This window comes from Pseudophryne corroboree, chromosome 3, assembly GCF_028390025.1.
Source record: "Pseudophryne corroboree isolate aPseCor3 chromosome 3, aPseCor3.hap2, whole genome shotgun sequence".
In the NCBI taxonomy this organism is placed as follows: domain Eukaryota; kingdom Metazoa; phylum Chordata; class Amphibia; order Anura; family Myobatrachidae; genus Pseudophryne; species Pseudophryne corroboree.
This window is the reverse complement of record NC_086446.1, coordinates 100,801,345-100,829,024: the sequence shown is the minus strand read 5'-3', so window position 1 is coordinate 100,829,024 and position 27,680 is coordinate 100,801,345. Positions and strand designations below refer to the sequence as shown.

Genomic DNA, 27,680 nt, shown 5'->3' with positions numbered 1-27,680 from the left:
ACCACGGGCGTTAACAATGGTCACCTACTATCCAATCCAGTGACCCACAAGACTTTGACAATGGCTATATGTTCCCCTTGCAATTAAAATGACCAGAGAGGGGAGCCTGGCTGCTGAGGAGTGAAGAAGCAGATCCTTGCAGCTCCTGCTTTGTACCACAATATATTACACCCTGATTGGTACCAGTGCCTTCCCTGTACCGCCATAGTGCGGCTGTCCGGGTTGCGGAGCCAGGAGAAGCCTCGGGCTCCCCTGCGGGTTGTGGGTTGCTCGAGTTTGGTGTGGTTGGGAGAAGCTGCCACCCATTCCAGACACTGCTCTCTGCTCTCCCGCTGACCGGAGATTTGGACCGCAGCACACCCCAGGAGGGTCCGTTCTCCCTGCCAGCTTTAGCAGTATGTCTGCTGGAGCTGGCAGTTCTACCTGGCCGCTGCCCGCCGCCGCTGAAGACTGAGCCGCAGCCGCGCCTGGGTGCACGGAGCCGCTAGACGCTGCTGGGGGGACCCTGGCCTCTCCCTGCAGCTCTCAGCAGTGTGACTTCTGGAGCCGGCGGCTCTCCACTGCCGCTACCTGCCACTGAAGACTGAGCTGCGCCTGGATGCACTGAGCCACTGGACGCTCCTGGAGGGACCCTGGCTTCTAGACGTGGAGCTCCTTGTCTGCTGTGCTACCTCAGGGAAACCAGTTTAGCTGCTGATAAGCGTGTGCATCCCTGCAGCATATTGCTTCCTTTAGAGTTTTGGAGCCAGTGATTTTACAGTGTCTCCTGAGCTGCATTGGTCAGGGTGAGTGCTTCTGACCATTCTCCTGCACATGACTGTCGTCTCACTCTGGGGATGTATTGAGTCACCTGCAACTTTTTGGAGACTTCACTCAGGCTACTCTGACTAAAAGACGCTCAATTTCAACCTGTTACGGCCACTCTTCGGTAGGAAGGCATAGCCTACCACTGGGGCTTCCAGACTAGGCTACTGATCTCACGGGAGGGATTTACTGTATCTGTCGCTTCAGTGGAAGATGCCATGAAGCTGCTTGCCAGATGGAACCTTTCTGGTGATTTGGGCGCTTCTTCCCCAGACCGCCGCCTTCAGCAGGACTGGGCGACGGTTGGGAAGTGTTCATAGACTCCTTCGATGACTGAGGCTTCTTGTTTGTACTGACCTTCCTTCTACCTGTTCTTTGTGGCTCTTCACCGGTCATGACCATATTTCCTTGATATTGTACTAATGTGGTTTTCTTTTCTATTTATTAATCTTTGCCTCTTTCAATGTTAGTGAGAAGTTATATTTACCTTTGGGTCAGTACTAGCGAGGCCTCTTAGGTTCGTATCTGCACAGTTTGATAATTGTTCAACCCTTAACAGTTTTGGTCGAGTTTGCTACTACACTTTCTTGGACGAGTGCGGGGCAGTAGGCCACTACCCCCCAGTACTTATTGAGTGAGGCGTTTTTTTGGTGCCTTGCTATGACCCCCTGGAGTGTGTTTGTTTATTGTTTTTTTATGTGTGTTCTCCTTCATGTGTCTTGTCTTCCCTTCTCCCTGTCTACATTAATCATGAGTCATAACAGTGCATGTTTCAGTCATTGCTTAACTCTGGTTGCATTGCTTATTCTTTATTATGGTTAATGTTGTCTCAATTAATGCCAAAGGTGTAAATTCGCCACAAAGGCGGAAATTAGCTCTGCCCTCCTTTCATAAGATGAAAGCGCATATTGTTGAGGTCCAAGAAACGCACTTACACAAATCAGACCACCCCAGATTCTATGATTCTAGATACCCTCACCGCTATATGGCCAATGGGCCTGCTAAAAAAGCGGGAGTTACCATACTTGTTTCACAATATTGTCCTTTTGTTTTAGCCTCTCAATATGCAGACCCCGATGGGCGATAGCTTATTTTGGGGGCGACTTGATAATACTGATGTTTCCATAATCTCCGATTACGCCCCTAACTCTAGACAACTCCCTTTCTGTAGAAAATTGTGCAGTTCTCCAGAAACATGCTAAAAGGGCTGTTAAGATTTTCGTTGATTTCAATATGGTTTTGGAACCTCAGGTAGATAGATCCCGTTCGACTGCTTTGAAATCCGCCACGCCCCTGGAATCTGCCTCTGGATTCCGTAACTGAGGGATGGGGAACCTTCGGCCCTCCAGCTGTTGTTGAACTACACATCCCAGCATGCCCTGCAACAGTTTTAGCATGGCCAAATACCAAAACTGTAACAAGGCATGCTGGTATGTGTAGTTTAACAACAGCTGGAGGGACGAAGGTTCCCCATACCTGCCGTAACTTGTTGGGAGAAAATGACCTTTATGATGCCTGGCGGGCTAAGCACCTGACTGTTCGGGATTATACATCCTATTCTCATGTCCATCGCTCCTATTCGAGAATTGATCTAGTACTGACGGATAGGTGGACTTTGTCGTCTTTACGTCGGATTGACATTATGCCCATGACATGGTCTGACTATTCCCCACTATGGGGTATATGCAATTCACGGCGAATCGCGGCAAATTATCGCCGTTTTTTAATTCAACACAATTCGACAGGTGAATTCCGGCAGGTGGCTGCCGGAATTCACCATATTCAATGAAAAACGGATTCGACATTCCTGCGGGCGAAAAACGGCCGATTTGCCGGATTTTGCCGCGATTTAAAAAAAACGGGGAAAAACGGGAAAAAATGGCGTGGGGTCCCCCCTCCAAAGCATAACCAGCCTCGGGCTCTTCGAGCTGGTCCTGGTTCTAAAAATGCGGGGGAAAATTTGACAGAGGATCCCCCGTATTTTTAAAACCAGCACCGGGCTCTGCGCCTGATGCTGGTGCAAAAAATACGGGGGACAAAAAGAGTAGGGGTCCCCCGTATTTTTCACACCAGCATCGGGCTCCACTAGCTGGATAGATAATGCCACAGCCGGGGGTCACTTTTATACAGTGCCCTGCGGCCGTGGCATTAAATATCCAACTAGTCACCCCTGGCCGGGGTACCCTGGGGGAGTGGGGACCCCTTCAATCAAGGGGTCCCCCCCCCCAGCCACCCGAGGGCCAGGGGTGAAGCCTGAGGCTGTCCCCCCCATCCAATGGCTGCGGATGGGAGGCTGATAGCCTTGAGAAAAATGACTAGAATATTGTTTTTTCCAGTAGTACTACAAGTCCCAGCAAGCCTCCCCCGCAAGCTGGTACTTGGAGAACCACAAGTACCAGCATGCGGGAGAAAAACGGGTCCGCAGGTACCTGTAGTACTACTGGAAAAAAAATACCCAAATAAAAACAGGACACACACACCGTGACTTGTACAACTTTATTACATACTGCCGACACACACATACTTACCTATGTTGACACGAAGCAGTCGGTCCTCTTCTCCAAGTAGAATCCACGGATACCTGAAAATAAAAGATAATTATACTCACCTTCCAGCGTCCAGAGATACATCCACGTCCAGAAAATAATCCAGGTACTTGGCAAAAAAACAAAACGCAATGACCCGATCCTGCGGACTGAAAGGGGTCCCATATTCACACATGAGACACCTTTCCCCGAATGTGCCGGGACCCCACGTGACTCCTGTCAGAGGTCCCTTCAGCCAATCAGGAAGCGCTACTACGTGGCGCTCACCTGATTGGCTGTGCGCTGTCTGTGCTGTGACAGCGCATCGCAAAGCCTCTCCATTATATTCAATGGTGGGAACTTTGCCGTCAGCGGGGGGGTTACCCGCGGTCAGCCGCTGACCGGCGGGTGACCACACCGCTAGCCGCAAAGTTCCCACCTTTGAAAGTAATGGAGAGGCTTTGCGATGCGCTGTCAGCTCAGACGCGCACAGAGCCAATCAGCAGAGTGCAAGGACGTTGCACTCGCTCATTGGCTGAAGAGACCTTTCTGTGACAGCTGTCACATAGAGGTCTCTGCATTCGGGGAAAGGTGTCTCATGTGTGAATATGGGACCCCTTTCAGTCCGCAGGATCGGGTCATTGCGTTTTGTTTTTTTGCCAAGTACCTGGATTATTTTCTGGACGTGGATGTATCTCTGGACGCTGGAAGGTGAGTATAATTATCTTTTATTTTCAGGTATCCGTGGATTCTACTTGGAGAAGAGGACCGACTGCTTCGTGTCAACATAGGTAAGTATGTGTGTGTCGGCAGTATGTAATAAAGTTGTACAAGTCACGGTGTGTGTGTCCTGTTTTTATTTGGGTATTTTTTTTCCAGTAGTACTACAGGTACCAGCGGGCCCGTTTTTCTCCTGCATGCTGGTACTTGTGGTTCTCCAAGTACCAGCTTGCGGGGGAGGCTTGCTGGGACTTGTAGTACTACTGGAAAAAACAATATTCTTGTCATTTTTCTCAAGGCTATCAGCCTCCCATCCGCAGCCCTTGGATGGGGGGGACAGCCTCGGGCTTCACCCCTGGCCCTCGGGTGGGGGGGGACCCCTTGATTGAAGGGGTCCCCACTCCCCCAGGGTACCCCGGCCAGGGGTGACTAGTTGGATATTTAATGCCACGGCCGCAGGGCGCTGTATAAAAGTGACCCCCGGCTGTGGCATTATCTGTCCAGCTAGTGGAGCCCGATGCTGGTGTATAAAATACGGGGGACCCCTACTCTTTTTGTCCCCCGTATTTTTTGCACCAGCATCAGGCGCAGAGCCCGGTGCTGGTTTTAAAAATACGGGGGAACCCCTGTCAATTTTCCCCCCGCATTTTTAGAACCAGGACCAGCTCGAAGAGCCCGAGGCTGGTTATGCTTTGGAGGGGGGACCCCACGCCATTTTTTTCAGGGATTTTACCATTCCATCCAAAAAAATAAATAAATAAATAAATTATTTTTAAAAATATATAAATAATACTTGTGCCTCCAAAAAAGACAAACCAAGTACCTTATCCCTTCTAATATAAATAGATATGATATTACCAAGAAAAAAAAACACAAAAAAAAACATGTTTTAAATTTTTTTTATTAGTTTCACCCTCCAAAGTGTTGCGGATTGAAAATGACGAATTTACTGTCTAAAAGCACTGTTGTCGAATTTCCAAACTTCCATTGAATAGACTTTGGTCGAATTGCAGCATGTGTATCATTGCAAAAAAGTCGAATTTGTCAAAAGTCGAATTTCAAAAAGTCGAATTTTGAAAGTCCGTTTTTTTGTCGGAAAGTACTGAATTGCATTGTCGAATTTTTTTTTTTGGCGAAAAATTCCCGAAATTCGACAATTTCGGGAATTCGACCGCAATTGCATATACCCCTATTTGTCCATTGGGACTTGGTGACACGTAGAGCTGCCCCAGGCCCATGGTGACTTGGTAACTTTCTTCTGTCTCAGCCAGAGGCCCAACATGCCATTCAAAACTCCATATACCTGTACCTACAAACTAATCGCCATGAGGAGACACTTTTATCCACCGGTGCTCCCTTAAGGCAGTGGTGCGTGGGTCGGCCATACAAACTGCACACAGACTTAAGAAAGCTTACAGACTCAATTTTGCAGCGGCGGAAAGGGAGGCTACTAGGTTGGAAGCTGCGCACAAAGCCAATCCATCTGATAAATCGCTTTATAAGCTTCTTCTACAGGCACGAGAAAAGGTTTACTCTCTACAGGAAATTCAGCGCAACTTGTTTCGCCTGAATCAGCGATTTTACGTTTTTGGCAATAAAACTGGCCGTCTTCTTGCTAGGAAGTTGAAAGGCAGTTGTGCGAAAACACGAGTTCACCACGTGTATAATTTCATTGGTGATAAAGTTTCGGACCCGTATGATATTGCAAATGCCTTCGCGGAATACTACTCCCAGCTTTACAATTTACCTGCAGACCCTAGTACCCCCCAACCATCGGATTCTGATGTTGAGGCTTTTCTGAGTGATTGGAACCTGCCTGCCCTGGACTCGGACACTTGCCATTCTCTTTGCGCTCCCTGGTCTCTGTCTGAGGTTGAAGCTGCTATTGATTCTATGCCAGCTGACAAAGCCCCGGGCCCAGATGGTTATCCAGCAAATTTTTATAAATGCTATATATGTGATTTGGCCCCGATTCTCTTGGCAGTCTTCAATGAAGCGTCTGCTTATGGGAGACTTCCTAAAGAAATGCTAGAAGAACAAATAATAACGATTCCAAAGCCGGGTAAGGTCCGGCCTTCTGTGCAAAATTATCGTCTGATAGCCCTGCTAAATTCGCATATTAAACTGTTGGCTAAACTAATTGCTACTCGCCTTGGTCCCCTTCTTCCTTCACTAATTACTCTAAAAAGGAACCACTATTAGTTTTGTCTTTGGATGCCGAGAAGAATGTTTGATAGATTACATTGGGGCTATCTGCAGACTGTTTTGACGAGATTTGGCTTTTCTGGACGGATTTTAGACTCTATTTTGGCCTTATATTCCGCAAAGGTATTTATGAACAGTTGTCTGTCCACGGGATTTGACATTTCCAATGGTACTAGGCAGGGATGCCCAGTCTCCCCTTATTTTTGCGCTGGCCATTGAGCCTCTGGCTGAAAAGATTAGATTTACGGAAGGTATCAGAAGACCTGAGATTGGGGGACTAGCCCACAAAATGAATTTATTTGCGGACGATATCCTCTTATGTTTGCTGCATCCTGAAACATCCCTCCCGTCCCTTCACCAGTTGTTAGATAGGTTTTCCTACATTTCTTATTATAAATTGAATACGTCTAAGACTGAGGCTCTCCCCTTAAACATTTCGGAAGCGGTGGTTAGGTTGCTTAAAGATAAATATAGGTATGCATGGCAGTATAGATCTATTAAATATTTGGAGGTTCATTTATCTATGGATAGCAATTTATTTGATTGTAATGATAAATGCTATACGGTTTTGAGAAGTTAGTTAAAGATTGGCTAACTCATGAGATATCTTGGTTAGGGCATATAGCAGCTGCCAAGATGATCCTCCTCCCAAAACTCATGTATCTTTTCCGTGCTATCCCCAGAACTCTCCCCAAATCTATAGGTGATAAATTTAATAAGATCCTGTCTCATTATGTTTTGGAAAGGTGCTAGGCCTCGCATAGCCAAGTGGACTCTCGTTTTGCCTAAATTTGTTGGTGGTGTGGCCTACCCTGATCTAGACGGTTATCATGCAACCTGTATACTCAATCAGGTTAGATATTGGTTTGCCACCCCAGCACCGAAGCCTTGGGCAAGTATAGAGCGTTCCTTTGCGTCACCAGTGACGCTTACAGATTTGCTATGGCTCCCTCCACATCCTGCTCCACAGTTGCTCGGTCCGGGAGCTGCGATTAGGACAACTATGTCCGTGTGGCATAGAATTGCCTCTGTACATGATGACTTATCTTTGCCCGCCCCAGACCTAACACTTTCAACGATAGCACGGCTCATTCCCGATTTAAAGCTTGATTCGTGGCATCTAGCAGGCCTCTCGAGCTTCCGAGATATTTTTCCCGAGGGACGACTTGTGTCCTTTTCCCACCTCCAAACGCAATTTCGTATTCCAAAACAAGATTTTTATAAGTATCTTCAATTGCGTCACTGGTTGACTACTTACCTTCGGGTGGCGCATGTTCTCCCTCCCTTCCCTAAACTATTATTTTCTAGGTTGACCTCTTCACAACATCAAGGAGTTATAACGAAATGGTATCACTTCATAGTGACTAATTTCAAAACAGGGAAATTACCAGCTCAGGTTAAATGGGAAAAGGATTTGTCTAGAACCCTTAATGAGGAGGGATGGGACTCTCCCTCTTATAATTGTTTTAAGATGTCAAAATGTTTGAGTCACCAGGAGATGTTTTGTAAACTGTGCCAGAGGGCGTACTTCACACCGGAGCAGCAACATAGTATATGGCCTTCCACTTCCTGGTATTGCTGGAGGAACTGTGGCAGTATAGGAAGTATATAATTTTTTTTGGGAATGCCCTGTGCTCCGTCCGCTCTGGTCTGAGGTATTTTCTCTTATAAAAGATGTGTTATTGGTGACAATTCCTGCTTACCTTGTAGTGGCGTTGTTTCATTATCCTTCACATCGGCTTCTTAGTGGTGATGTCTAGCTCTTAGGACACATACTGATTTCTACTAAGGCTGCTATAGCGCAGCTATGGAAATCAGCTTCCGTGCCATGTGTTAAGCATATTGTGTATAAAGTCCACAAACATTATCTGTTTGGAATGGCTAATTGTAAATATTCTTCCTCTGCCACTTCTATACATATGAGGTGGTTCAAGTGGAACACATACCGGGAGAATAAGGCCACTATATACATACACTCTCCGAGAGACAATTCTGTTCCGTGACTTATTCTAGCCTCATTATATTGTTCAATCCCTGATTGACATGCATGACATACTGATTGTGTTTATCTCCTTGTCTACCCGTTTGTCTTTGTCTAGCCCTCTTGTCGTCGTCGTCCCCCATATTGGCTTACTTGATTGTAAGATTGTTTGGTTTCATACAATGTACAATGCACTGTATTCATGCCTCTGTAATTGGAGTCTAGTGATATTTGACCATAGCATTGCTTGTACTTTGTTTATATACTATGCTTGGTTACTGCTTTAATCAATAAAAAAAAAAAAATGATCAGAGAGTTACTGTGTCCATATAAAAGTGCTGACACAGGGAATAACCCTGACTAATCAATAGAAGAGCACAGGGTGACAAAGTCAGAACTCAAGAAAACCTCTATAAGTTGTGGCAGCTGCACCCCCTATCCCCTTCTTTGAGAGTCCTCATCATTACAGATGCCGCTGAGGGGAGGGGAGATTCCCCTTTATCTCCTTCACTATAACACAATATATGTTATAATTTCTAATTCACGTAGTTACATTTTATAGTACGTTAAAACCAAGTAAGTCCCACCTGTACAGAGAGATCAGTGTCCTGCTTACAAAGCGCTGCGGAGAGAGGGCTGGTGCATCTCCCTGGTGAGCCAATATGGCTGGATTTATCTGCAGAAAGAGATACCGCAATTACAGGATCTGTGGGTTGTGTGGGTTGTGTGTGTCGGCAACACATGTGGCTTGCAGACAGACCGTCATTCTTCCTTTTCCTTGTAACAGGAGCAATTCATAATAATTTACAGTAATTTGATTAAAATGAGATCAAATATACACGTAACATAAGAAAAGGGATACTATGAAGGCTATTAAGCACATATCTCTGCGCAGTCAGAAGCAAATACAACTACAAAAAAAAAAAAAAACACGGAGCAATATGCACCTGGACATACCATGTTGCAATGTAAGAGGTGCAAATACATTCATTTATTTTGCATGCACGGAAACTACTGGCTGCTTCTGCATGTAGCCAACACACACAACGGGCAGCGCTATGCTAACACAGATATTTAGAGTGGAGCTAGGGTCCCATCCTTCCCAATAACAGATCTCTCTGCACATGTTACAATCCCCCCATCCCCTGCGGGGCAGCAGGGTTTTCCCACAGTGCAACTTGCTTTTAATTTTGCTTATTCTTCACATTTTCTCCCAAGACTCTATGTATAAGATAATGCAGTGTATCTTTGTGCATGATTCCTTGCATTGTTAAGATAATGAGACATTCCTAGAGGATGTTGAACTAGATATGAATAAAGCAGAATCAACATTGTTTTATTGTTCTGCTAGAATAATTAGCTGCAGATGTAAAGTTACCGCCACATACTGTTCACACTCTTATTACTCATCCTACTAGTGCCATCTACAGTCTAAACTTAGTACTGTATAATACTAATAATAAAAAACGAGATTTATGGTAAGAACGTATCGTTGTTAAATCTCTTTCTGCGTGGTACACTGAGCTCCACAGGGAATGACATTGGGGTGTAGAGTAGGATCAGGCCCGGCGCTACCCGCTCAGCGAAGGGATGCAGTGCAGGGAGGCGCTGGGACGGATAGGCGCTCCCCCTGCTCTGCATTCCTTCCCTGCTGCGCCGTCCTGTCCCCCTCCTGCTGCTGGTGCAGCTGCCAGTGCTGTGTCTGTCACTGCATGACAGGCACAGGCAGCGGGCACCTGCAGCATGAAAAGCCTCCTCCCTCCCCTCACCTGTGCTGTGTGACAGCGCCGAGTACGGGACAGAAGGGGGCGGAGCTACACGGGACAGAAGGGGCGTGGCTAAACGGATCAGAAGGGGTGGGGCTACACGGACCAGGCTGCTCATGTACAGAGGGAGACTGGCTTAGGTAAGTGGAGGGTGAGAGAGAAGTGTGTGTGTATATATGTGTGAATTGTGTGTGTGTGAGGTATGTCTGTGCGCGCGCTTTATGGACGCTACTACTGGGGGGGCATTACGTATAATGACGCTACTACTGGGGGGGCATTACATGTAAGAACGCTACTACTACTGGGGGGGTCATTACGTATAAGGACGCTACTGCTACTGGGGGGGGGGGGCATTACGTATAAGGACGATACTACTGGGGGGGCATTACATGTAAGAACGCTACTACTACTGGGGGGGTCATTACGTATAAGGACGCTACTGCTACTGGGGGGGGCATTACGTATAAGGACGCTACTACTACTGGGGGGGGGGCATTACATGTAAGAACGCTACTACTACTGGGGGGGGGGCATTACGTATATGGACGCTACTACTACTGGGGGGGGGGGGGCATTATGTATAAGGACGATACTACTACTGGGGTGCACTACGTATAAGGACGCTACTACTACTGGGGGGGCATTACGTATAAGGACGATACTACTACTGGGGTGCACTACGTATAAGGACGCTACTACTACTGGGGGGGGCATTACGTATAAGGACGATACTACTACATGGGGGCATTATGTATAAGGATGCTACTATTACTGGGAGGGCATTACGTATAACAATGCTACTACTGGGGGGAGGGCATTACGTATAAGGACGCTACTAGTGCGCAGAGCATTATGTATAAGGACGGTACCACTACTGGGGGCGCATTACGTATAAGAACGCTACTACTACTGGGAGGGCATTACGTATAAGGACGCTACTACTACTGGGGGTGCACTACGTATAAGGATGCTACTACTACTGGGGGGCATTACGTATAAGGACGCTACTACTTCTAGGGGGGAATTACGTATAAGGACGCTTCTACTACTGGGGGTGCACTACGTATAAGGACGCTACTACTACTGGGGGGTATTACGTATAAGGATGCTACTACTTCTAGGGGGGAATTACGTATAAGGACGCTTCTACTACTGGGGGTGCACTACGTATAAGGACGCTACTACTACTGGGGGGTATTACGTATAAGGACGCGTCTACTACTGGGGGTGCACTACGTATAAGGACGCTACTACTACTGGGGGGCATTATGTATAAGGATGCTACTACTACTGGGGGGGCATTATGTATAAGGACGCTACTACTACGGGGGGGGGCATTATGTATAAGGATGCTACTACTACTGGGGGGGATTATGTGTAAGGATGCTACTACTACTGGGGGGGCATTATGTATAAGGACACTACTACTACTGGGGGGCATTATGTATAAGGATGCTACTACTACTGGGGGGCATTATGTATAAGGATGCTACTACTACTGGGGGGGCATTATGTATAAGGACACTACTACTACTGGGGGGCATTATGTATAAGGATGCTACTAATACTGGGGTGCATTACATATAAGAACGCTACTACTACGGGTGGGGCATTACGTATAAGATTAATAAGATTGTGCTACATTGTGGCGTAATTTTAAATGGGGGTACTATTGTGTGGCCATGCCCCTTACTTGTGAGACCACACCCCTTTTCCCGGCGCGCGCCAAAGGAATATGGGAGGGCGCAAATTTATAGTTTGCAGGGGGGCGCTGAACACCCTAGCACCGGCCCTGAGTAGGATCTTGATCAGAGGCACCAACAGGGTTAAAGCTTTGACTGTTCCCAGAATGCACAGCGCAGCCTCCTCTATAACCCCGCCTCCCTGCACAGGAGCTCAGTTTTTGTTAACCAGTCCAATGCAGTAGCAAACTAAAAACAAAAACAGAAAGCGCTGTCCACAATAAAGCGAATTTTTAGTAAAATTTAATGATATCAATTCACATAAAACCATCTGAAATTTATCAATACATATATTCCTCTAAAAAATACAAATTGATTTTCTCAAATAGACATCTAGGCAATACAAGTAGCCCTACTGCTTAATAAACCACAAATGTGCACAGTGGATACACTTTTAATGAATAGACACACTCTATTGAAACAATTGTGTCTATCCAATCATACACGTTACTCCACAGTAGTAAATCACTTATCACTCCTTAAATAGCCTCCTAAAATAAATGTTGAAGGTTCACTGATAATTCAAAGTCCCAGACATATCTGAAGGAAATGTGGTCACAATAAACCTCGTTAGTGGACCATCGCTGTTTTGATTTTCCCGCTGGAACAGTTTCAGTATGATAGTATTAATATCAAAGTCCCTTGGAAAACACGCTATAATGATTTGATCAAATACACACTGCCGCTGTTAAGATCTCCTATCCGAAGGATCTCAAAATCGGTTTTAGAAGAAGTTCTAACGGGCGTCCCCGTTTACTGACTAAATAACATGAGCAGTTGAATTCCTAATATACAGCGTGATGTACCATTGAGGTTAATATAAGCCGTATTGAAGCCGTATCCACGGCTAATCTCACCCGTCCAGTCCACAGCTGCACTTCACACCAGACACCCGTCTCGTCTCCGTCCGTGTAGCGTTTAGCTGCTACACTTGTGCTGGGGATCTTTGCGGCTCACTTCCCTCTGTCGGGGCCGCATATACCGCTAGTATTTGGTGCGGCTTCTCAAGGCTGGTTACCACCGGCAAGTGGGCTGGCGTCTATGCGCTGTAATCTCAGGATTAGACAGGTGTGCTGCTGACATAGGAGGCTCAAAGGCTACTTGTAACGCTGATGTCCACACATATGAGGGGCACTCTTGACGCGTTTCTCAGCCTCAGAGTAAATGGCTGTTTCCTCAGAAGTATTCACTCCCCTTTCTCCCCCTGCTATTTATCCCCCAAGGTTGCATCAATCATTGATTAATTGGGTTCATTGCATTCATTAACCCTTTCACTTTAGGATTACTTATTACCTTTATAATTACTCAATAAGATTATATAGCATTGATATTATTTAAAACATTGATATTATTTGAAACATAAAACATAATTTAACTTCATTAGCATATTATCTATATATTTTATATAACCAATTTTTATAACTGACACGCAGTAGCAGGTAAAAGAGACAACAACCGTTAGTAGCCACATACACCACATTCTCAGGACAGGAGAAAGCGTCAGCGGCTAATGCCATACCAACCCAAAGAAGCTAAGTGCGTCAGGGTGGGCGCCCTGTGGAGCACAGTGTACCTCGCAGAAAGATATTTAATAACGGTAAGTTCTTACCATAAATCTCGTTTTCTGCTGCGGGGTACACTGGGCTCCACAGGGATTAACATCGGGAATGTCCTAAAGCAGTTCCTTATGGGAGGGGACGCACTGTAGCGGGCACAAGAACCCGGCGTCCAAAGGAAGCATCCGGGGAGGCGGAAGTATCGAAGGCATAGAACCTTATGAACATGTTCACTGAGGCCCACGTAGACGCCTTGCAAAATTGTTCAAGGGTCGCACCACGGCGGGCCGCCCTAGAAGGTCTAACAGACCGAGTAGAATGGGCCTTGATGGTAGCAGGAGCTGGAAGGCCAGCCTGTACATAAGCATGTGCAAACACCATTCTAATCCATCTGGCCAAGGTCTGCTTGTGAGCAGGCCAGCCACGTTTGTGAAAACCAAACAGTACAAAGAGAGAATCAGACTTCCGAAGGGATGCAGTTCTCTTCACATAGATACGGAGAGCCCGTACCACATCCAAAGACCGCTCTTTGGAAGACAAGTCAGGAGAGGCAAAGGCCGGAACCACAATCTCCTGATTAAGGTGGAAAGAAGACACCACCCTAGGTAAGTATCCGGGACATGTTCTAAGAACCGCCCGGTCACTGTGAAAAATCAGATATTGGGACCTACAAGACAAAGCACCCAGATCCGACACCCTTCTAGCAGAGGCAATAGCCAGCAGAAACAATACCTTAAGAGAAAGCCACTTAAGGTCTGCAGATTCAAGAGGCTCAAACGGAGACTCTTGCAACGCCTCCAGAACCACCAACAAGTCCCAAGGAGCCACAGGCGGGACATAAGGAGGTTGAATCCGCAACACACCCTGAGTCCCTAAAGTCGCAATTTTTCTCTGGAACCAAACCGACAAGGCAGATATATGAACCTTGATGGAGGCCAGACGAAGGCCCAAGTCCAGGCCCTGTTGCAGAAAGGCCAAAAGTTTGGCCGTACTAAACTTGTAAGAGTCATAATTGTTAGTGGCACACCAAGCAAAGTAAGAATTCCAAATCCTATGATAAATCCGAGCAGAAGCCGGTTTCCGGGCCTTCAACATAGTTTGAATGACCGCCTCAGAAAATCCTTTGGGCCTCAAGACGGAAGCTTCAAGAGCCACGCTGTCAAAGCCAGCCTGGCCAGGTCCGGGTAGACACAAGGGCCCTGAACGAGGAGGTCTGGGCATTGAGGAAGTAGAAGAGGACGCTCTATCGATAGACCCTGCAGGTCTGAGAACCAGTGCCATCTGGGCCACGTTAGAGCGATCAGAAGTAGGATTCCTCCTTCTTGCTTGAATTTCCTTAATACTCTGGGCAGGAGTGACACCGGAGGGAACACGTAGGAGAGCCGAAAGTTCCATGGAATTCCCAGTGCGTCCACGAACGCTGCTTGAGGATCCCTTGTCTTTGCTCCGAAAACCGGAACCTTGTGATTGTGTCAAGACGCCATCAGGTCCACATCTGGGAGAAAACACTGACTGTGTCTGGCGCTATTCAATATATAAATATATACATCTCTCTCTATTTATATACACACAAACATATATATATACACACACACATACATACACGTGTAGGTGTGCGTATGATACCACACATACACCCAACGCGCACACATATATACCAACCACTTTATTATAAGTATTGATTAATATACCTTAATAAAAACCTATATGTTCTAAAAAATCATACAAAGCAGCGAAGGTAAATTGGCTTGTGGATATAGCCAACAAATTTCACCTGATAAAAATCAGATGCAAAACTACTACACAATATTAAATCCCCTCGCGCTGATAAAATAAAATTGAGGCAACAGGGCATGAATGCACTCAATACATTAATTACTTTATAACATTTTTAATAAAATCAATCATATAAAGAATACTATCACAAGAAGTTAATATGCGCATAAAACCCCCCAAATAAACGTGCAAGATATATATTAAAAATACTTAAGCATAAGAGGTGGATCATATATCTATAATTGACCACAGTAGACTGAACTAATAATCGCAAAGACGTTAATGTCCTTATTTAGTTCTTATGTAGGACAGTCCCGTACGGTGTACTATATAATGTCCCCTAGACTGGATATCATACAATAAGCGTCGATGGAGTTTTTTTACCAATATCTGTGTGCTCACAGGTCAGTAATCGCTGGGGAGAAATTGCTTTCAAGTCCCGGAAGATGAAATCAAGGACCCGGGGCTCGGTGCACCACAGGCGCCTGGTTGCTGAATTGACCCCCGTTTATTAGCCGCCACTTAAGGCGTCCTCTGTCTCCCGCTTGGCGACCTCAACAAAGCGGTACACACACCTTGTGGCTACGGAGGATATAGTCCGGCTCCTGGGGCTCGGCGCACCGCAAGCGCCTAACAGATGATGGAGCTCACGTCTTCCAGCCGCCGCGTATAGCGTCCTCCCTTCTCCCGCTTGTCAGCCACAAACAGCAGCGTAGCACACGTACTCGCACCAATAGGGGACAAAAATTGGTGTCAACTGGGTCACAAGTAGGGCCCTTTACTGATGCGTTTCGCTCCTAATTGAAGCTTCCTCATAGAACCACTTGTCCACTAGGAGTTGAAATACTTCTGGATGGAGGCTCCACTCTCCGGTGTGTACGTCCTGATGACTGAGGAAGTCCGGTTCCCAGTTTAGGACCCCCGGAATGAACACTGCCGATATGGCTGGCAGATGGTGTTCTGCCCACTGAAGAATTCTTGAAACTTCCCTCATTGCCATGCGGCTGCGAGTGCCGCCTTGATGATTTATGTACGCCACCGTGGTGGCGTTGTCCGATTGTACTTGAACAGGTCTGTTCTGTATTAAATGCTGGGCCAGGTTCAGAGCACTGAACACCGCCCGCAGTTCAAGAATGTTTATCGGGAGGAGAGACTCCTCCTTGGTCCACCGACCCTGAAGGCAGTGTTGCTCCAACACCATGCCCCAACCTCTCAGAATGGCATCCGTCGTCAGAAGGACCCAGTTGGAGGTCCAGAAGGGACGACCCCTGCTCAATCGTTGGTCCTGAAACCACCAGCTCAGTGACAGACGGAACTCCGGAGACAAGGAGATCATGTGAAACCTGATCCGGTGAGGCAGGCTGTCCCACTTGGCAAGAATCAATTTCTGTAGAGGGCGGGAATGGAATTGAGCGTACTCCACCATGTCGAAAGCAGACACCATGAGACCTAGCACTTGCATCGCCGAATGTATCGACACTTGCGGACGAGATAGGAAGCATCGAATCCTGTCCTGAAGTTTCAGGACTTTCTCCTGAGACAAGAACAACTGCTGGTTGTGAGTGTCTAACAACGCCCCCAGGTGCACCATGCCCTGAGCAGGGACCAGGGAAGATTTCTTCCAGTTGATGAGCCACCCGTGGGCTTGCAAAAACTAGAGCGTCAGATCCAGATGTTGTAGGAGAATTTCTGGGGAATTTGCCAGGATCAACAAGTCATCCAGATATGGCAGGAACCTGACCCCTTGACGGCAGAGTACAGCTGTCATTACCGCCATGACCTTGGTGAAGACTTGCGGAGCCGAGGTCAAACCAAAAGGTAACGCCCGAAATTTTTAATGGAGGTTGCCAACCGCAAACCTCAGGTACTGCTGATGCGGCATTGCAATGGGAATATGCAGGTAAGCATCCTGTATGTCCAGGGAGACCATATAATCCCCAAATTCCAAGGCCAGAGCAATAGAGCGAAGAGTTTCCATACGAAACTTGGAGACCCTCACAAATTTGTTCAAGGACTTGAGGTTGAGAATGGGCCGAGAGGACCCATTCGGTTTCGGGACTAGGAACACGGTGAATAGTACTCCTTGCATCTCTGAGCCAGAGGCACCTGTACTACCACTCCTGTGTCCAGGAGGGACTGTACCACCGAATGAAGAGTTTTTGCCTTCACCTGATCCGAAGGGACGTCTGTCAGGCAAAATCGATGAGGGGGACGATTCTTGAAGGATACGGCGTAACCTCGAGTGACGACTTCCCACACCCAGGCATCGGAAGTGGTCTTCAACCATTCCTGGGTAAACCCTAAAAGTTGCCCCCCCCCCACCCTGGGATCCCCCAAAGGGAGGCCCGACCTGTCATGCAGCAGACTTGTCAATTTTGGAAGCAGGCTGACGGGCAGCCAAGGCCCGTTTAGGTTTGGGCTTATTGGGTTTGGAAGTGCGAGCCTGTTTTGGGTACGCCTGACCCTTTGCTTTCCCTGAAGGACGAAAGGAGCAAAAGGAAGTACTCTTAGCCTTCGGTACCGAAGGAGCAGTACTAGGTAGACAAGCTGTTTTAGCAGAGGCTAAGTCAGCCACTATCTTATTGAGGTCTTCTCCGAAAAGAATCTCTCCCTTAAAAGGGAGTACCTCCAGGGTTTTCTTAGAGTCCAGATCTACAGACCAGGACCACAACCAGAGAATCCGGCGAGCCAAAATGGACGTAGTAGAAGCCTTGGCCGCCAGAATACCGGCATCAGAAGCCACCTCCTTAATGTAATGAGAAGCTGTGACAATATACAATAGACATTGTCTATCATGATCAGAAACGCTGGAAGGCAGCTAAGCTTCCAACTCCTGAGCCCACACTTCAATAGCCTCTGCAGCCCAAGTCGCTGCAATGGTGGGCCGATGCGCAGCACCTGCTAGGGTGTAAAGCGCATTGAAACAACCCTCCACATGCTTATCCGTCGGTTCTTTCAGAGACATGACAGTAGTAACGGGCAGAGCTGAGGAAACCACCAGCCGTGCCATTTGCGAATCCACTGGCGGGGGTGTCTCCCAATTTTTACTTAACTCCGCTGTCAGGGGATAGCGAGCCAGCATCTTCTTGTAAGGCGTGAATTTCTTTCCTGGATTTTCCAAGGATTCCTGACGTATGTCAACTAAATGGTCAGAGTGAGGTAAAACTTGTTTAACCACTTTCTGACGTTTAAATCTGTCCTGTTTCTTAGGGGCGGTATCAGGCTCTAGGTCAGGGGTGGGCAATTATTTCAGCTGAGGGGCCACTTGACATTTCCTGTCAGTATCCGTGGGCCACACACAAAATAGCAGCTCCCCCCACTTGCCAAAAATATAGGGATGTGGCTTCATGTGGAAGGAGTGTGGAGAAAAAATAATACAGATTCGTATTAGGCTGCACAATAGTCTCCATTATTCAAATTGCGCCACTTACACACATTACAGCAGGTAGAGCTCCCTTTTACACAGTACGGAAGGTACCCTTTTACACATTAACATTTTATTTAGGATAATTATTGCGCAGCAAGCAAATTATCCAGTGTCTTATGGCCCCTGGGGAAAGGTGTGACACAGTGATAGGACACGGGGAGTGTGACACAGTGACAGAACACGAGGGGTCACAGATAAGAGTCGGCACACACACAGTCCAGTCTCCGAGGGCAGCCAGCATCTTCGGGGAAGCTGGACATGCCCCCGAAGCGAAAGAGAAAAGACCCACCAGGCCACGCCCCTTTCAAATTAATCAGCACCCCCTTTTGGGCACCACACTGCTTGAGCAGGGGGGGGGGGTGTAATAGTACCGAGTGCGCTCCGGGTGTCACCACACCCGGTGACGCCTCTGGGCGACACGGTGACAGAACACGGTGGGGTTGACAGTGACAGAACACCATGGGGGTGACACGGTGACAGTACACGGGGGGTGTGACACAGTGACAGAACATGGGGGGGGGTGACACAGTGACAGCACACGGTGGGGGTGACACGGTGACAGCACACGGGAGGGTGACACGGTGACAGCACACAGGGGGGTGACACGGTGACAGCACACGGGGGGGTGACACGGTGACAGCACACGGGGGGGTGACACGGTGACAGCACACGGGGGGGGTGACACGGTGACAGCACACGGGGGGGTGACACGGTGACAGAACACGGGGGGGTGACAGTGACAGAACACGGGGGGGTGACAGTGACAGAACACGGGGGGGTGACACAGTGACAGAACACGGTGGGGGTGACACAGTGACAGAACACGGTGGGGGTGACACAGTGACAGAACACGGGGGGGGTGACACGGTGACAGAACACGGTGGGGTGACAGAACATGGTGGGGTTGACAGTGACAGAACACCATGGGGGTGACACGGTGACAGTACACGGGGGGTGTGACACAGTGACAGAACATGGGGGGGGTGACACAGTGACAGCACACGGTGGGGGTGACACGGTGACAGCACACGGTGGGGGTGACACGGTGACAGCACACGGTGGGGTGACACGGTGACAGCACACGGGGGGGTGACAGTGACAGAACACGGGGGGGTGACACAGTGACAGAACACGGGGGGTGACAGTGACAGAACACGGTGGGGGTGACACGGTGACAGAACACGGTGGGGGTGACACGGTGACAGAACACGGTGGGGGTGACACGGTGAGGGGTGACACGGTGACAGAACACGAGGGGTTGACACGGTGACAGAACACGGGGGGGTGACACGGTGACAGAACACGGTGGGGGTGACACGGTGACAGAACACGGGGGGGTGACACAGTGACAGAACACGGGGGGGTGACACAGTGACAGAACACGGGGGGTGACACGGTGACAGAACACGGGGGGTGTGACACAGTGACAGAACACGGGGGGTGACACGGTGACAGAACACGGGGGGTGTGACACAGTGACAGAACACGGGGGGGGGGGTGACATGGTGACAGAACACAGGAGGGTTTGGTACAGCGAGAGCTAAAGATCTCTCCCCCCAACCTAAAAACAGTCTGACGCCACTGTCCGCACACACAAATACACATACACTCTCACATATATATATATATACACACACACTTTCTCTCACTCACTTTTCCCATTGACTTACTGATCTGGCTGGCAGTGGCAGGAAGGATGGATCTGCAGCAGTCTGGCTCTTGTCCGTGTGGCTCCGCCCCCTGAGGTCCCGTGTAGCCCCGCCCCTTCATCGGCACGTAGCCCCGCCCCCTTCATCGGCACGTAGCCCCGCCCCCTTTTCGGCTGAACACAGCCATTGTCACTGGGGAGTCTGGAGGAGGTGGGATATCAGGATTTTGGTACTTACCGATAAATCCCTTTCTCCGATTCCACAGGGGCCACTGGAGTGTAGTTACAATGGGGAGATAGTAGGTGGTATTGGTAGCTGGCACTTTAAAAATTCTCACACTGTGGCTAGCTCCTCCCCTACTATCTCCCCTCCAAGCCAGTCTACGTTAAACTGTGCCCGAGGAGAGCTGTAATAAACAAACCGTAAGGTAGAGGAGGTTAGCGACGCCCTGTAAACCAGGCGAACACAAACTAAACCTGGAACAGAACCTGACAAAAACCAGGCTAGCCTGAACCCAACAAGCAGTCATATGGTGATCTGCAATCGTTAATCAAACAAAAATCAGGAGAAACAGCGCTGGGCGGGCGTCCAGTGGCCCCTGTGGAATCGGAGAAAGGGATTTATCGGTAAGTACCAAAATCCTGATTTCTCCTTCATCCACTAGGGGCCACTGGAGTGTAGTTACAATGGGGACGTCCCAGAGCTCCCAAAAAACGGGTGGGAAAGCGCTGAGAGTCCTGTAAAAACTGCTCGGCCAAACAGTGATGCAGAGGCCGTAAAAGTGTCAAACTTGTAGAATTTGACAAAACGAATGTCGGTTTGACCAAGTAGCCGCCCGACAAAATATTCATGGAGACCCCGCGGGCGGCTGCCCACGAAGGTCTTACAATGCGCGTAAAGCGCGCTGAAATGGAAAACGGAGGCTCCCTAGTAACCGCCAAGAAGACTGTCTGATGATCAGATGTATCCAACTGTCCAGCATATGCTGGGACCCCGGCTATTTAGTACGGGAGCATCGTCCAGAGCAAAGAAGAAAAACACTTCATCGAACAGCCTGAGACCTCTGTGGAGAGAGTTGGCGAGCCCTGACAACATTCAGAGAGGATTGAAAACCACTAGTGTCAGATTTATATGAAAAATGGACATCCCCTCTGGAAGAAACGACCGCTGAGGCCGAAGCACAGCCCGGGGAGTTGCCAATAGAGTACTCCCTGAACAAGAGGCCGAACTTACGGCCGCTAGGCTAATATCATTTGGAAGAAAAGCGAAAAAGGCAGAGACCTAAAATTCCGGTCAGTGTGGTTTGAAGCGCAGCGGAGCAAAAAACCTCCCAGAGAAACCAAAGATGAATGGTAACTGGAAGAAGGGGGAAAAACCCCTTTTATCTTCATTATGTCCCATAAAGTTTTCCCAAAGTGGCAAAAGCGAGAAGAGGTAATAGACTTCTGAAATCGGAGCCCAGTAGGCCTAACCGAACTAGGGAACTCCTCCCTTCTGAGGTCTCGTGAACAGTCACACGGGTAACCGAAACCAGTGTAAAATTGAACAAGGAGAAAAAGGGAGCCTGTTGAAGTAGACAGTCCAGTCGAGGTAGGAGCCAGGGCTCCTCTACTGACAACAGGCGTATCTGTATCTTCAAGTCATGCGTGGCCCAACCAGCGCCACCGAGAGGACTAGCACGCATAATCCCCTCCTGTGTTACTGAACATGAAGTAGAAATAGAAAAGGAGGCAGGATAGAATAACCAGAAAACTCCCCGGAGCCCTGAGGGCCTCCACGGCTACTGCCGTCCGAGAGTAATAAAGGGTTAAAGAGTCAGTCAGAACGCCCTGAGGTCGATCTGAAATCTCCGCCCACAGCGGACCAGCTGACAAAACTCCGGGGCATGTTCCCTCACCCAGGAGTCTGACCTGGTGGCTTGATCTGGAAACAAGATTGTTGTCCCCCGCTCCGAGAGGAATGGAGGCGACCACTCATTGCGTCGCAACTTGACTGAAGAAATAGAGTCTCTGGTGCCGAGGAATGAAAAATCCTCTGACGGACCGTGTTGAGAAACGTCTATGCGGAGCATAAATTGGATCTGTGTCGAATCAGAAGCTCGTGGATCCTCCGGATATTCAGAAGCCACCTAATGTACAGAGTGGGATAGTAGCAGTAAATTGTCCCATTAGGGAACCAACGTCACCCACTGCCCTTGAAAAAGAGTTATTCTGTTATCTTCCTAAACTCTGTGGGAGCGGAAGAGAGAAGAGTAAAGGACTTACAGTGAAAATGAGAATCCTGTTAAGGGGGAATCTGAGAAAAGCCTGTCCAACGGAAATCAGTAAACAGGCATCTCTGAAGACAAGGGACACGTAACACTCCCTTTCTTGTTTAAACTAGCAATCACAGACTAAAAGGATTGTAAGGCCAGAATAGGCCTGTCCGAGCCACTTGGCTTCGGAACGTGAAAAGAAAACAAAGGCCTGAGAACTGTCCTAATTCAAATGATATGTGAAAAACAGGGATCAACACCCTTTGCGGTTAGAAACCTATGGAGCGCAGCCTGCAGTATGACTCTCTTGTCATCGTAAATCAGCCGACCCATGCCGAGGGACTCCTGAGACGGTTGTAACCGCCCAAGCCTTCTCCCATCGACCTGCGCCTACCCTGGGACCCTGCAGGTGGTAGAAAAGTCTGTGTAATGGGTGTATAGGATGACATAAAATCAGACTGGACCGAGGATGTTGAACCTCTGCTTCAGCCTTTTTACCCTGAGAACCCCTGGCGACGAAGATATCACCCGTGTGGAGTCAAAAGCCTGAAAGGGCACGGAAAAATCTAAAGGGAAGACCAGTAAAGGTCTGTCTTGGAGCTGGGGCAGTAGTAGGAGAAATCAAAGTGGACCTACCTCCATTGGTTCAAGAAATCCTGCAGAAAGTTCCTTCCCCAGAACCATCTGCCCCGTAGGATTTCATGTTTACCTGTCACTGTCGCAGCCCCAGAGGTCGTCGGGTTAAGACAGCCCAAGCGAAGATGCAGGGTCCGAGTCTGTAGACGTGGAGACCTCCAAGGAACATAAAGCAGAATCGTGATTCTGACCTGTACCAAAGTATCAATTGATCCTGATGCGAAGCATCCTGTAACCTAGAGGACAATTGTTCCCCAACCTACCTGCTCCGGACACGGTAGAACCATGCTGCCGCATATGTCGATGGATCCCTGAGCAAGGTTGCCTCAGGAAAACGGCGGCTTAATGGACCGGCGATACACCGAGGTGTATACCCTAGAGAGGTTCTGATACCATCTCCTGCCATCTGCGGGGAAAAGATAGGAAAACAAACCTTGTTTGATACCTGATATTGTGTATTCGTGTCTGTCGGCCGCCTACCGGAGCCTGCCCAGCTCATCCGAAACTGGACCAGTCGCTGTCATTTTCGTCAATGGGGTGGAACCCTGATGGACTTGACGTGTCCTCCTCCTTTACCTGCAGTATCAGATGAACTGCTGTATTATGTACCTGTATATTCTGAGACACTGGTTCAGATCCACAGAAAACAGACATCAGTAATGCATGGAATGTTAGCAAAGTTTCTATTTGGAAAGGTGTGTTTGGTCCCGCTGTGATTTGATCCTGTGACCTTGGAAACCAAAGTCCAAGGGCTTACCTGATGAGCTATTGTCTGGTTAATAGTGACATTACCTGCATCATTGATCAAACAGGGGTGTGCAGGTGCGTGGAGGGCGAAGCAGATGGCTCCGCCGCATACTTCACACCTAAGAGGGAATTCTTCGACTATCCCAGGAGAGACAAACGAAAGGAGAAAAGGTGGGTTAAATAAACAGAGCCCTACGTAAGGTCTGCACTATAATGTGTAGTGACCGATACGATTAAAATAAACTTTCTGGAGCAGCGGAGACCTGAACCAGTAACGCTGCGCTGTGGGACAGGAGTCTTAGTCCTAGGCTATAGGAGCTCTCCTTAAAGTTTTGTTTGGATTCAAACCCCTGTTCAGATACCCGCTACTAGCGTACTGAGCCGCAGCGCTATTTGTCTGATGCCTTACACGCATTCCACAATTACAAATAGCATTAGTAACTAGTGACACCAAGGAATAATAAAGGGAAGGCAACACCCCGCCCTGTATTTAGTGTACCGCTAATTAAGGTGCACCAGATGTTTCTCGGAGGTTCCGCTGGCTTTTCAAAATGGTGACCAGCCTGTGAGAAAGATGGGGGAAAATGTTATGTGCAAGATGTTATTAGAAAACATTGCGGAAGTTTTGTTTTATCCCCTATATCTGGTATTTTATGGATATATCTATATACATACCTACACGCACTTAAATATATATATCTATATATATACATGCACAAACATAACTATATATGTATATATACACACACACACACCGTAGGTAAATAAATACTGCACAGTAGATTCTTTTAATTATTATTGAGCTGAGTCCCAGCTACTGTAATAGAGAAGGTTCCCTGATTTGCAAGTAGGGAAATGCTGGGTAGAGGACTCTACTGCAGGAGGAATGTAGCAATATTTCAGCAGCCTGAAGTATCGAAAAGTTACAAACCCCAGAGACAGGGTCTGTTGCCTAGCGACAGGGAGACCTGGGAGCCCGCTGAGTAAAGCGGGTTATCTGTAAAGAAATCCTCCCTGCACAGCCAGGAGAGGAATGAGTCTTCAGTGTGAGACACACACTGGAGCGGCGTGCTGCAGCGGCGCGGGGAGCGGAGAGAGCCCGCCGTACAGAGCGGGAGTTAGCTCCGCCCCCCCTGCCTCGTGCAAAGGTATCCCCCGGCCGCCTTGCGGGCAAATATAACCCCCGGCCCTGCCGGGGAGAATGTATATTGTCATATATGCTGTGGCCGGGGAGCGGTGTGTAACCCCCCCCCGGCCACCTGTATGCAGCTGATTCTGAGCCCGCCGGACAGAGCGGGACTTAGCTCCGCCCCTCTGCTCCGGCGCCACTTTTAAATCTAAAATTCAGCTACTCCGGCGCCTGTATTACCCGGCTGAGCTGCGTTTGGGTAGTGTAAATGTATCACCCGGCTGCCTTCTGCTGCAGCCGGGGATAGAAGAGCGCTGAGCCCGCTTACAGAGCGGGCTGAAGCTCCGCCCCCCTCATAATGGCGCCAAGATTACACTATGTGTTTAAGATTTGAACCCAGACTTCAGTGGTACTGGTACTTTCTATGCTGTGGGTCCCTGAATTTACTAGATGAGCCACAGCTCCTTTCTGTACTCTGTTCAAACACTGGTTGTTATACAGGACACACAGTAAAAAACCATCACATTTAAGTGTAAAATCACACATCAGTCTGGAGGGGGGGAGATTGTACTCACCGTCCTTTTGATGGCGTGGCCCTGACACGCGCCGCACGCAGCGGTGTCCGGCCGGAATCTTCTGATGTAGTGGTCCCGACACACGCCGCGGTGTCCGACCATTTTTGATACTCACCGCTGCCATGCTGCCGGAATCTTCTGCTGGATGGAGTGGCCGCGACACGCGCCGCACGCAGCGGTGTCCGCCAACTCAGGAGAGCTCAGTGTCTCCCTCAGCCGGGGCCCATCCCTAGCCGCACGCAGCTGCGATGGGACCCCGCCGGCAGCTCCCACGGTGCAGACTGGCAGTGGCAGAGCTGCCAGTCTGTGATAGAAAAATAAAATAATAATAAAGAAAAAATAAAAATTTCTTCAGCTAAACCCAAGTGAACCAGCTCACCTCGGGCACTAAACTAAGACTGGCTTGGAGGGGAGATAGTAGGGGAGGAGCTAGCCACAGTGTGAGAATTTTTAAAGTGCCAGCTCCCAATACCACCTACTATCTCCCCATTGTAACTACACTCCAGTGGCCCCTAGTGGATGAAGGAGAAAAGGCTGCTACAACGCAGCAGCAGCAGCAGCAGGGGAGAGGCGCCGCTGGCAGCTTGGAGGTACTGCAGTGCAGAGCAATGACAAGCAGCTCAGCTGGTCGGGCCGCTTGTCATTGCTTGCTGGTGGGAGGCAGTGGGCCGGGCAGGATCGGTTTGCGGGCCGCATCCGGCCCGCGGGCCGTATTTTGCCCACCCCTACTCTAGGTCATCAGTAATTTGAAGAATTATCCTGATAGCCTCCAACAAGTCAGGAACATCCACCTGTGAAACAGATTCCCCATCAGAGTTATCAGTATCAGTGTCTGTGGGGTCAGTATACATGCCATCCTCATCAGACGAGGTGTCTGGGACATTGGTGGATTGTGAGGAAGTAATAGCCCGCTTAGAGCTATTAGGCCTTGGTCTTAGGCGGGCGAGGGTGAGATTTCTGTTTAGTCAGTGATTGGTTCAATTGCTGTAACTGAGTGGACAGTTGATCTGCCCATGGCGGATTAACCGCAGGGACCATAAGCGGTTGCACCGGCACAGGAGGTCCCATAGCGGGCGCAAGTCTAGTTACCAGCGTGTTCAATAACGTGGAGAAAGTAGCCCAAGGTGGGTCATTATGCACCCCCGTTGCTACGGTCCCACTGGGGGGTAGGGAACCCCCAGAACCTGAACCCTCTGCTGCTATGTTTTCCTCTAACGTGTCTGCAGCGTCACCACCATGCAATGTGGGATCAGCCCCAGCTCCGTCGACTCTTGTAGCTGACATGTCGAAAAGCTCAATTCAAGGCAACCCAGTACAATATCAGCAGCACAACACCTGACAAGAACCCCCTGTGTAGTGTATTAGCACAAACAGGGAGTTCCAGAAGTATATGGTGACTAAAAATCACAGAGAAAAATACACAACACCTAGCCCCCTCAGGTAACAGAATATAGGGATAGCAATCTGAGTGAGATACACAAAATGGAGGTCACACAGCAGCTATATGCACACACGCAGTCACATGGGGGGTCATTCCGAGTTGTTCGCTCGCAAGCTGCTTTTAGCAGCTTTGCACACGCTAAGCCGCCGCCTACTGGGAGTGAATCTTAGCATATTAAAATTGCGAGCGAAATATTAGCAGAATTGCGAATAGACACTTCTTAGCAGTTTCTGATTAGCTCCAGACTTACTCGGCATCTGCGATCAGTTCAGTGCTTGTCGTTCCTGGTTTGACGTCACAAACACACCCAGCGTTCGCCCAGACACTCCCCCGTTTCTCCAGCCACTCCCACGTTTTTCCCGGAAACGGTAGCGTTTTTTCGCACACTCCCATAAAACGGCCTGTTTCCGCCCAGAAACACCCACTTCCTGTCAATCACATTACGATCACCAGAACGAAGAAAAAACCTCGTAATGCCGTGAGTAAAATTCCTAACTGCATAGCAAATTTACTTAGCGCAGTCGCACTGCGGACAATGCGCATGCGCATTAGCGACTATTCGCTCCGTTGCGACAAAAAAATAACGAGCGAACAACTCGGAATGACCCCCATTGTACAATGCAGAAATTATGACATGCAATAAAACTGCACTGGACTAGCAATACAGAGCAATACTAAGTATAGCTATACACTCAATAGATATAACAATGCACAGTAAAGACTGGATGTGTATCACAGGGTACTTGT

At 48.5% G+C, this 27,680-nt stretch overlaps 1 protein-coding gene across 1 annotated transcript in view; it reads right to left on the bottom strand.

Annotated features, from left to right (window-relative positions):
- LOC135054880 (gastrula zinc finger protein XlCGF57.1-like) overlaps positions 1-27,680 on the bottom strand; it is a 113,930-nt gene that overhangs the window by 59,110 nt on the left and 27,140 nt on the right. The window contains exon 5 of the mRNA XM_063958311.1: positions 8,823-8,911. Coding sequence (XP_063814381.1) covers positions 8,823-8,911 — 89 coding nt within the window. The remainder of the gene's footprint in view (positions 1-8,822; positions 8,912-27,680) is intronic.